General features: G+C 40.1%; 1 protein-coding gene across 1 annotated transcript in view; it reads left to right on the plus strand.

Annotated features, from left to right (window-relative positions):
* Nucleotides 1-12,052, plus strand: part of ankrd11 (ankyrin repeat domain 11) — a 151,232-nt gene extending 139,180 nt beyond the window's left edge. Inside the window, exons 9-13 of the mRNA XM_059537014.1 lie at nt 52-7,061; nt 7,289-7,387; nt 7,756-7,899; nt 7,997-8,089; nt 10,719-12,052. Coding sequence (XP_059392997.1) covers nt 52-7,061; nt 7,289-7,387; nt 7,756-7,899; nt 7,997-8,089; nt 10,719-10,904 — 7,532 coding nt within the window. The 3' untranslated portion in view covers nt 10,905-12,052. The remainder of the gene's footprint in view (nt 1-51; nt 7,062-7,288; nt 7,388-7,755; nt 7,900-7,996; nt 8,090-10,718) is intronic.
* Nucleotides 12,053-12,302: the final 250 nt, after the last annotated feature.

The raw sequence follows: 12,302 nt of genomic DNA on the forward strand, positions 1-12,302 counted from the left end.
AGGAAATGTGTACCTTACGTTGATATTAAGAGTTCTTGTTTGTATCAACAGAATCTTCTGAAGAGGAGGATGCCCCATCATTTGCCCCATCCAGCTCTGTTGATGGCAATAATACAGACTCAGAGTTTGAGAAGGGCTCAAAGTTAAAAGGGAAGGGCATGGACCCACCCAAATCCATCACCACTCCTGTCAAGGATGAGTACGAGTTTGACGAGGATGACGAGGAGGAGCGTGTCCCACCTGTGGATGACAAGCATCTGCTCAAGAAAGAGTTCCGCAAGGATCCTGTCAGCAAGACAAACAACTTTATCTCCATACCCAAGATGGAGGTTAAAACTTATTCCAAAAGCAACTCGCTAACACCAAAGAAGGCTGTGCGCAGGATCCTGTCGGACAGCAACAGCTCGGACGAGGATGACAGAACGTTGTGTTTCACACCCACGACCACACCAAGGCAAACTGCAACTCAGACCAACGTCAAGAGCCGGGACTCGACGTCGCTGAGCTCCAAGCAGCAAAAAGACAAAAGTAAAGTCAAGAAGAAGAGGAAGAAGGAGACAAAGAATAATGTTAGTAAGGAGGTGCGCTTTGATAAAGTGAACGACAAGTTTTGCACATCAGATTCTGAGATTGGGGACCTGGAGAGTGAGGATGATAAAGGATCCATGCAGAGTGCAAATTGTGTAAAAGACTCTTCTACATTGAGCCTCAAAGACTCCTCTGTTTTTAGTTCTCTGTCCACCTCGAATTCATCCTCCACGCATGGGAGTCTGAGCTCTCAGAAACACACACAGTCTCTGGCAGAGCAGCACCCAAAGCAGTGGAGGACAGATGGCTGGAAGACTGTGTCCTCTCCAATATGGTCTGATGTCAGCTCCCTCTCGGACTCAGTCAGAACAAGGCTTTCCAGCGAGTCAGACTACTCTTCTGCCGACTCAAGCATCGAGTCTGTGAAACAGGTGAAAAAGAAAGTGCAAGATAACCGAAAGAAAAACAACACTCATACCAATGCGGTAGACAGAAAGAACTCTGAGTTTTACAAGAACTCGAACACAGTTGGGGCCATTTCTAAAACAGACAAAGACGGAAAAGTGTTGAAGAAACACAAAGTGAAACACAAACACAAAAGTAAGGAAAAAGATAAGGCTCCAAGTGTTGTGTTGAGTCAAGACATGAATGAAAAGTTTGTCAAGAGCTTTTCTTTTGACTTTGACGATACACGGCAGAAGTCTCTCATTGTTGAGACAGAGTCACCTTCTGAAAATAGGGTCAAACTTTCCAAACATGAGAAAGATCATTTTAAGAAGGAGGACAGACTGTCAAAGGGTAAATCAGAAGACAAGGACTGGCCAGCTAAAGAAGCTCAAAGGGTGATCAAGGAAGAGAGGTCAAAGAAGACAAAGGAGTCCAACAAGGAAAAGGTGAGCAAAGAGGAGAGGGACAAACCTTTGAAGGCTGAGAAGGAGAGAAGCATAAAAGATAAAGACAAGGCAAAAGAGGAGAAGCAGAAAGCCCATAAAGATGATAAAAAGAAAAAGTCTAAGGATAAGTCCCTCAAAATTGACAAAAAGAATGAGCAAAAAGATGACAAACATTTTAAATCTGAGAAAGGCATAAAAGAAGAAAAGGAAAAGTCTAAGAGGGATAAAAACATCAAAGAAGACCCTGATTATGAAGACTTTGACTTAAAAAATCACCTACTAGAGGACACCAAGATGAGTGCGTCCGATGACCCCCATGACCGGTGGCAGTCAGATATGTCTTCTGACAGTTCGCTTTATGGAGATGATAGCTGGGACGCTCCTGTAAAAGAATACAAACCGAATAATGCGGTCAAGTTAATTGTAGAAACAGTGAAGGAGGAAAGCAGGGATAGAAAAAAGGAAAATAAGGTCAAAGATAAAAAGCCAGATCATGGAGAAAAACGTCCTGAAAAGGAAACTGCATCAAAGAAGAGAGACAAGGAATCCTCTGAAAAGAATGCTGAAAAGAAAAAAGACTGGTCCGACAAACAAAAGTTTAATTCTGGTCAGTCGCTGGAAAAGGAGAAGAAACGAAAAGAATCAGCAGAGGGTGTCAAAGAGAAGAAAGAGAAGGATTCTGTGGATGGCACCAGAGACAGAAAAGATTCCTATGAGTTTACTAAAGAAAGGAAAGACTCCAAAACAAAACAAGAATCTTTGAGAGATGACTATGGGAGTGAGGCCTTCTTTAAAGACAAACAAGAGAATGAAACCACTTGTAAGTCTGACCCCAGGGAGAGGAACCACTCTGGAAAGGAAAGGGAGAAGAAAATGGATGGTGTGGAAAAGAAAGAGAAGTCCAAAGGAGAAAAACACAAGGACAAGCCTAAGGACAGAAATTTAGACCAGGAAAAGGAGAAACCTGAGAAAAACTCAAATGATAGGTCAATGAAAGAGAAAGATACAGAAAGGGCCTCCAAAGAAAAGCGAGATGCGGTTAAAGAAAAGCATAAAGATTCTCATAGCAAAGAGAAAGAAAGGAAGATGTCATCTGAACAGAATAAAGATAAGAAAGAAAAGACATCCCAAGACAAACATGCTGATAGAGACAAAGATTTATTGGAGTTTAAGAAAGAAGAGAGAAAACCTGAAAAGGTGAGAGAGAAGACATGGTATACAATTGCAGATATTTTTACAGATGAGAGTGAGGACGAAGATGACAATTATAATGGGGGTGTTGCAAAATTTAGTGACTCTCTTGGACTATCAGATTCGCACAGGAAAGATTCCACGCCTGACAGAGATGAAATGGATAATTTCCAAACAGATAAAAATAAGAAATACTCTGAGGGGAAAACACATTCCACAGAAAAACAAAAAGACAAGGAACATAAAGATAAGAAAAAAGAGAAGGCAGCATTTGATGCTGGAAAAGAGAGAAAAGCCTCCATGGAAAAACACAAAGATAAAAAGGACAAAGATTCAACCGACACTAAACACAAGGAACGTAAGGACAGAGCATCTGTGGATTCAAATCAAGACAAGAAAAGCAAGCAGAAACTTCTCGACAAGAGAGACGTCAGTGAAGAAAAGGGCAAAAATAAATATAAAGACAAGACAGAGCACTTAAAAGAACGCAAATTTTCAAAGGGGAGTGGTGAAAATGAGAAATCCTTGTTGGAGAAACTTGAGGAGGAGGCGATGAATGATTATAAAGATGATTCCAATGATAGAAATAGTGAAATTTCATCAGACAGTTTCACAGACAGAGGTCATGAGCCTGTTCTAAGCAGCTTTTATGATTCCTCCAACATTAGCATACCCGACATTTCCGAGGAGAGAAGAGAGTCTATCTCAATCTCTAATGCACAGGACAAGTTCCGAGAGAAAGAGAGGCATAGACATTCATCGTCTTCATCATCCAAAAAAAGTCATGACAAAGAAAAGGAGAAAGTCAAGAAAGAAAAGGGGGAGAAAAAAGATAAGTCAGAGGAGATCAGAGAATCCTATGGCCGCAGAGAAAGCTTGCCCTTTGACAAAGAGCCCATGCCTTTGGAGGCCGACCCTTACACTTTTCCATATGGTTCCAAAGCTGATGGTGAGGATGACTTGGAAAAAACTCTGGAGTTTGAGAAGGAGATGTCCAAAAAGGACAAAACAAACAGTGTCATCAACAGTGAGAAAATAAAAGACAAAAAGAAGAAAGAGAAACACAAGGAAAAAGTGAAAGAAGAAAAGCATAAATATTCTGATGGTTTTGGCTCCTTGAGGCACTCAAAAGAGGAACAGAAATCTGGATTGAAGGAAAACACTCAAGTCACAAGTCTTAAAGAGAAATCTAAAGAAGACAATTCTAAAGTTGATGGGAAATATAAGGACAGAAATAAAGATATCATGGATAAAGAGAGAACAGATGTCAAGGCAAAGGTCAAAGATGAGAACGACAAATTCAGCCAGTCAAAAGAGACAGCTCGAAAAGACAACAGGCCTCGTGAAAAGCTGTTGGTTGATGGTGATCTTAGACTAACAAGTTTTGGGAAAATGCTTAGTTTAAAAGATCAGGAGATTGAAGAGCGCCATAAAAAGCACAAGGAGAGAATGAAACAGATGGAAAAACTGAGGCATCGTTCAGGCGACCCAAAACTCAAAGATAAAACTAAGTCAACTGAGGAACTAAAGAAGAACCGCAGTGAACTCTCCAAAAAATCTGCTTCAGTGGAAACTGCTTTGAAAGAGAAAAAGATAAAAGATATTTGCCTTCCAACCCAAATGATGTCGCCTGATAGAAAACCACAACCCATGGACAGCCAGGACTCAAAAGACTGGCTCGCTTGCCACCAAATGAAGGAAAGTCTTCCTGCATCTCCACGACCCGACCAGAACAGACCAACAGGTGTCCCCACCCCAACATCTGTGATCTCATGTCCAAGCTATGAGGAAGTCATGCAAACTCCACGCACTCCTTCCTGCAGTGCAGAGGACTATCCTGACATCATGTTCGAGAGTCTTGAGTGCCAGAATTCCTCAGCAACAACCATGTCCATGAATGCCTGCTCTCCATTCTTTGACAGATATTCGAACTCGTCAAGTAACTTCCAGGAGGGAACATGCATAACACCAGCAAAGAACATGCAGTTACCCCTTGTGAGTCGGTCTGTCACCACTGATGTCAGAAGACCTCTTGAGATTGAGTTCAAAGTAGAGGCAGATAAGTTAAGACAGCAACATATACTAGAAGGCACTGCATTTGAGTCTTCAGCGTCACATCTTACTGAGGACAAGATGGCAGCTGACAGACTTAATTTCATTTCCTCTTCATTCTGTTTATCACCTATTGACATGATGTCTCCCAGGCCTGACCCACCTCTACCAGATGATGTACCATCTACTGTAAATTCCATCAGTGATGGCATTGAACACCCAGGGAGTGTCTTTAACAACTATCTCATGAAGCCCTCAACTCCAGTCCATAGACCTGACCCCCAGGAGCCTTGTCTGGATATAGCTGCTCCCCCAACTCCAGCCCCTGCTGCCCTGCCTCCCATGGACATTGATGATCTTTCAGAGCCCCACCAGAGTGAACCCGGTCTAACACCAGCCCATCCTGTTAGTGGAAGTGACTACTTTCCTCCTGTTGTTGAAGAGCAAGAAGATGATGAGGAAGAAGATGATGATTTTGTTGAGGATGCCAGAGGTCACCATGCTGAAGAGGAGACCATCCAATCTAGAGACGATCCTGCTTATACACTTGGGATTGAGGAATCTGACAAAAAGGCTTGGCTTGAATCTCCAAATAGAAGAGATCCTGATGTACTTCCCATAACACCAACCCATCTGCAAGACAACTACATGGACAACTCAGGTGATCAGTCCTTAGGCTGGAACTCAGAAGTGATCATGAAATCACCTCATGAGAGTTACAGAGAGGTCGAGGCAGCTGTCTCAAAGATTAGCAGTCCCTATTCACACTCCGATTGTGAAATGCAGCATATCCCAGGTGTAATGCCTGTGACACCACCTCACTCTACTTATTCTACAGCTTACTGTCCATCACAAATATCTGACTCTCATTATGAGCTCCACAAAGACACAGTGGAAGACATTCAGTCACCAGAAAGACCTGTAACGGTGGCATTGGAGACAGAATCGTCTCAACTAGAAACTTTCTTCACTGATTGCAAACCAAATCCTGAGGAAGCTCCGATGGACCTAGAGCCCTCATGTATGATGAAAGACAATGGACAAGATTCTCCGCCCTATGCTGCAGAGAACAGCATGCCTTTAGCCCCACCAGTCAGCCAAGAACCTGTTGTTTCATGGGCAGATCCATTCTCTGTTGCAGCTGATGAAATGGATGACATGGGTCCCTTCTCAATACCAGACCTTCCTTTTCAAGAGAAGGAGATGCAGGATCCGGATATAACAGCCCCAGAGACTGAAGAGAGTAAGGAGACAAGACCTCCAGTCATTGAGACAAACGAAAATGATATAATTGATGTTGGCCTGCCAAGTTTGTCCAATGCACCTTGTTCTCCTGCAGTTGTGCCTCCGACTGAATCTGATCAGGATTTGATTCCCCCAATAAGTGACAATGATTATAAACCCCAGTGTGAGTTGGAGCCAGAGCCTCAGAACTTCCCAGATGTTCCTCCCATAAAAGAAGCAATTCCAGAAGAGAGGGGAGCATTTGAAGAAGGGAATGAAAACAACAGTAACCTGTTCTCTACTGAAAGTGAAAAGGACCATGAATACAGGCAAAAAGAAACAACCCCAGACTCTATGATGCCATCTGTTATGGTACAATACTTGGATCTTCCAGTCACCACAAAACCACTTTCATTAGGACAAAATCCTCTGGTAGCTTTGGGTCCATCATGTAGCCCCCATCCTTCTGTTCAGGTCCCAACTGTCTCAGTGCCTAGCAGCACCCAAGTATCAGAGGCACTTGAAACAACCACCAAGTTGTCAGTGGCCATACCAGGGTCTGAGGCACCCAAGAAAATTGAGGAAATACCTCAGAGGATGACCCGGAAAAAGGCTCAGATGCTGGCCAATCAGAACAAGCAGAGTGCTGCGCTAAGCTCGTCAAGCATCACCTGTTCGGTATCCTCCTCATCAGTCACCACAAGTGTGACCACCTCTTGTGTGACTGTAGAAAAGGAGAAAGAGCCCATCAGCTCCACCACAACTCAAACATCTACTCCTGCCCCTGCACTAATCACCAAAACAAAAGGTAGGCCAGTTGAGGATGACGACAACCCGTCCCAACATCCACGCAAGAGGAAGTTTTCAAAATCAGGCCAGCAACAGGTGCAAGTTCAGCTTGTGAACACCGCAATGAAGCAGACTCGGGAAATGATACAGCAGACACTGGCAGTCATTGTCAATGCCATCAAATTGGATGAAATAGAGCCATACCACAGTGACCGTTCCAACCCTTATTTTGAGTACCTTCAGATCCGCAAGAAAATTGAGGAAAAGCGGAAGATTTTGTGTTACATAACACCTCAAGCTCCCCAGTGTTATGCAGAGTATGTGACATACACAGGATCCTATCTACTTGATGGCAAGCCTTTGAGCAAGCTTCATATTCCTGTGGTAAGATTTTTATTTAACACTATGTCTTAACCAAGAGTTTAATTATACTGACAAGTTATTCTTGGGTCATATCTGATGTTGAATGTATTATATGCAAGATTTTGGACCGTTCTCTATCCATGTTATTGTTTCCATTGTTGAGTTGTTGGGATGTCTTGCTAAACATTAGTCATTCAGATTCAGTTTTCCTGAAAGATAAAATGTGACAATTTTCTCTACTTTCTTAGATTGCTCCACCCCCATCTTTGTCGGAGCCTCTGAAGGAGCTGTTCAGACAACAAGAGGCAGTGAGAGGAAAACTAAGACTGCAGCACAGCATCGAGAGGGTAAACTCTTACTCTTTGGATTTAGTCTTTCCCTCCTGTTTTCTCGCCTCTACACATCACTGAGCTCATTTCAGAAGCCATCCTGTTAGGATGCCATGATCACACGGCGCAAATCCTTTGATGAATCATCAAAGGCCTTGTGTAATAGAACAGCAACTTATCTGAAATATACATTTTAACTAAGTAAGCATATTGCAGTACGATCAGGCTCCCCATTTAATTTTCTTCTCATGTTCTTACTGTGACTTGAAGACCTTGACCTTGATCGTTCATCAACACTGTCTGCCAGATTTGTCCCTTGGTTATTAGATGCTCATAAAGTATGGTCCATTCAGTCTGTCTGACTCTGATTTAATTTCCCCTTACAGGAGAAGCTGATTGTATCTTGTGAGCAGGAAGTGCTTCGAGTTCATTGCAGAGCAGCAAGAACGATCGCAAATCAGGCCGTTCCCTTCAGTGCTTGCACAATGCTTCTCGACTCAGAAGTCTACAACATGCCATCAGAAAGCCAGGTGGGTACTCATTTTAACAATTAGTATTAACACACCAAAGATGTTAAAAGCCTTTCAACATAGATTTTCTTACATCTGTAACAAATTGTGTTTTTAGGGGGATGAAAACAAGTCTGTGAGAGACCGCTTTAATGCTCGACAGTTTATCTCCTGGATTCAAGATGTGGATGATAAATACGACCGCATGAAGGTGAGGAGCTTTCTTATGCATCACTCATATATAGACCGACATGTGTTAAATGTACCTGATACAAGTTCCATTTTTTAAATGGACCTACACTTTTATTGATAGAACTCAACTTGAATGAAGCATTATAACATTTTAAAAAGTATTTAACAGATGCAATGAAACTTGGAACTTTCTAAATGGTGGTCAGTCTAATTCTGTCAAAATCTGCAGAACTTCTATGTCAATAATACATAATATTTTTCAGTGGTGTATAAGGTACCTGAAAGTCATACTCAAGTAAAAGTTCAGATATCTTACCAGAAAATGAGTTTGGTAGAAGTTGAAGTCACCGTTAAGAATATTACTTGAGTAAAAGTCTTAAAGTATTTGATATTTATTGCCCTTAAGTACCCAAAGTATTTTTTCAATCTTAAACGTACTTAAGTATTGAAAGTAAAAGTACACGTAAATGCAAAATGGAAAAGAAGCAAATATATATATATATATATATATATATATATATATATATATATATATATATATATATATATATATATATATATAAATGTTCATACACAGCTTGTGTTCAGTTTTAACTATGTCTTCCATTTTGTATTTTTGGGTAAGATTAAGAAGCACTTCATCTGTACTTAGTGTCTTTTATTCCAACATAAGAAAACATTTCTGGAATCTGCATCTGAAATAGCATTTAGGACATGGATTCATCTAAACTGCAGTTACAGATGCATAAATAGGCTTAATGATTTGTTTTTAACATAAAACGTTGAATACTGATATTTGAAATAAAGCATTGAGAAAAAAAAGTCAATGTGAAATTAAAACCATCAGTAGGTGACAGCAAGTGAATGTTAATGTGTGTCATTAAGATTCAACCGATTCATTAAAATTATATTTCATTCAGAAACAAAGCATTTGACTGTGTTAATGAGTGAATCACTGAATCATTTATTCAACCGATTCATTAAAAAAGCTGATTCATTCAATAAGTAAATTGTCCATTGCTCAAAGATTCAAACCAGTGCTGTGATCTTTGTTTGGAACTACTTTTGTTGGCAAAGTTGAGCAGAAACAAGCAATATTATGTCTAAAATGCAAGTCACTTATTGCTTTACTGAACTTGTATAAAATGATTATTAAATGTGTTCATGAATCTGCAGAAAAACAGTACTCTTTGTGTGATATAGATTAAGTTAACTAGTATGGGATTAGAATCCCGCCAAATGTATTGCAGTCACAGATCGAAAAATAATAAGCATAAATAAAATATTTTAAAACGCGTGTAAAATAATAACGCAAAAAATAATAACAAACAGCGCAGTCATGGATCGAAAGATAATAAGCGTGAATCAAAAATGTATACACATTTAAAATTATATTGCACAAAACTGAAACATAAATTAAAAATTTTCCAAATTGCAAACAAAATCTGATTTCCTGCTCATGTTATTTTTTTGTGTGCTTGTTGTCTTTTCCCCTTTGCTCTTGTTTCCACATTCTGCACTTGCGTTTCTAAAAGTTGCAGTTAGAGTTTCATGTAAATCAGGGCAGGCTTCAGCGTCACCATTGGGCCACAAGTTCTAGATTGACAGCTGCTCCCTATCCAATCAGTCCAAGTCGAGTTTTGTGCGTTATTTTACACGTGTTTTTAAATATTTGATCTTTGCTTATTATTTTTCAATCTGTGGCTGCAATACATTTGGCGGATTCTAATCCCATAAACTATGCCTACATTAAATGATATAAATATAAAAAGCATACAGAAAAAAAATTGCTGTCTACAATATAGAATTACTGGAATATTGAGTTTAATAGACTAATAAATTGATGTGCATGCACTCTGTGTATGATTCGGTGATATAGACCACTTGATGACATCAGATTGCACATTATTACAACAATACTTACCATATTATTAGAGACGATGCTGTATATCGCAAACCCCAGCCTCGACTTGAGTGGAAAAGTTAAATCACCTGCGTTTGTGTGTGACACGCACTAGTTTGCACATGAGCAAAAGTGTTTTTAGGAGTCTAACTTGCAAACGCTAGACCACTGCCATAAATGCAGTTATGCTCCTAAAATTCAAGATATGGGGCAAAAAATGTATATCATAAGATAAGCAATACCATATGAGACCGTTATGCAACTGTGACTAATTTCTGAATGCATCTGTATTTTAAAGAATCCAATGGTTTCTGGCAGTTATAGTTTCTTACTTTGAACATTATTTCATAAATTCTAAACTGTTTTGGACTTGCATTGTATGAACAAAAAATACTGAGATGTTGCTCAAATTATCTTCTTTTATGTTCCATAGTTTATATTAGGCCATTGTAGCCTAAACAATTATGTATAATAAATTTGATGTTGGATCAAATAAAATATTTATCTCTAAAGCTACTGTTTGTACTTGACACTTTTTCTCATTTAACACAATAATGGGTTTAAATATTCTTCTCTGGGTAATTTCACTAGCAAATTTAATTCACGATAAATTAATTGACACATTTTGTAATTAGATTAAAAATTTTAATCGACTGACAAGCCTTAATTTGTATTTTTGTTTACATTTCTTTTAAGCCTTAAATGTGCAAATATTTTCCTAATTCTAATCTTCATCTTCTGACAGACGTGTTTGCTAATGCGGCAGCAGCACGAGGCGGCTGCTCTGAATGCAGTGCAGAGAATGGAGTGGCAACTCAAGGTACAGGAGCTGGACCCCGCTGGACACAAGTCTCTGTGTGTGAACGAGGTTCCCTCCTTCTATGTGCCAATGGTCGATGTCAACGATGACTTTGTACTGTTGCCTGCGTGACACCGACACACATTCAGACTCTGAGAGTTCGGTCTAACATTATTCATCTGTCAAAGAGACATCAAACAAAGTTCGGTAAGGGCTAGTCAGTTTGAGGAGATTTCTTTGAGGAGAGAAAATATATATTATATACAAAAAGGTAAATGACAAAACTCGTCCTTTTCTGCCCGAGGAGGAACCATCTTTTTTAAGGGAGAAAAAAAAACACAACTTGCACTTTTATCCTCAAGTTTTTATTGGTTTTGTTTGGGATTTAAAAAGCAAAACTGCTTTGAACCTTGTCCCTCCCATCTTGGTTTATTTGGGTGAACATATGGGACAGAATTTTTCTCTGTCCCATCCCATACTAAGTTACAACAAACAAGGAGCTTGAGACAGGTTCGTCCACCTATGTGCTCCAGATCCAGGGGACAGACAGCACACTGGTGGACACAGAACTCCGAACACGGTCAACACCTCGATGTGCAGGCACAAAAAAGACACGCCAGAGTGTGACAGGAGTGCTAACTAACCCTCTACCTGTTTAAACCTGAGTCTATAATGCCTACAGCAGTGGAGAGAGTGGCTTTCCTGCTGTACAGCACCTCATGCGGCCCCACGTTCAGGGCAGGAAGCTGCATGCAGGGGGCAGCAGCTCAGTAACAGAGCCAGGAGGAGAGACTGCATTCAGTTTAAGAGCCCTCACAAGGTGACAACAGTGCATTTGGTCCCAGATGTTGGATCAGAAGCATGGAGGATGGATGGTCCCTAAGCCAGGTCTGACATGCCTGGATTCAAACAACTGCATAAGGAAAAGACTAAGGAAAGAGCAAATGATGCTGTCAAAAATCAACGAGACAAGGACTTAGAAGATTATAGGTTTTTTTTTGGTTTTTTTTGTCTTTCTTTACTTGGGCATTTCATCGTTCCCTTTCTGAGGAAGTGACTTGAAACACTACAGAGCCAACGTTAGTTTAATGGAAAAAAATACAAAACTGAAAAAAAAAAAAGTATTCCGTAAATGATGTACAGTTTTTATAATCATTAACCAATGTATTCTCGCTGCCTTCTAGATAATTTATTTTGCCACACATTACTGCACAGTTGTAAATAACTTATGTACTGTAACATCACTCAGTTAAGTGTAAAAAATAAATGAATAAAAGTTATCATTGTATGTACAGTTCACTTTCGGGCAGCACTTCCCAAACACACCACCCCCGCCAAAAGGTGTACACATCGTCAGTATTTTCAGGACTTCCATGCAGCGGTCCTTAAGGTTTCTGTCCAAGGCTAGTCAAAGTAAATCTAGATCGTCATCACCACCGTCATTAGGAAACACCATTTCTCCTGATTACTCTGTCAGGGCCAGGACCATAGTTTTCAGATGTAGCAGAGTGATTATGGATTTATTTAAAG

Source organism: Carassius carassius, chromosome 3 (assembly GCF_963082965.1).
Source record: "Carassius carassius chromosome 3, fCarCar2.1, whole genome shotgun sequence".
Taxonomy (NCBI): domain Eukaryota; kingdom Metazoa; phylum Chordata; class Actinopteri; order Cypriniformes; family Cyprinidae; genus Carassius; species Carassius carassius.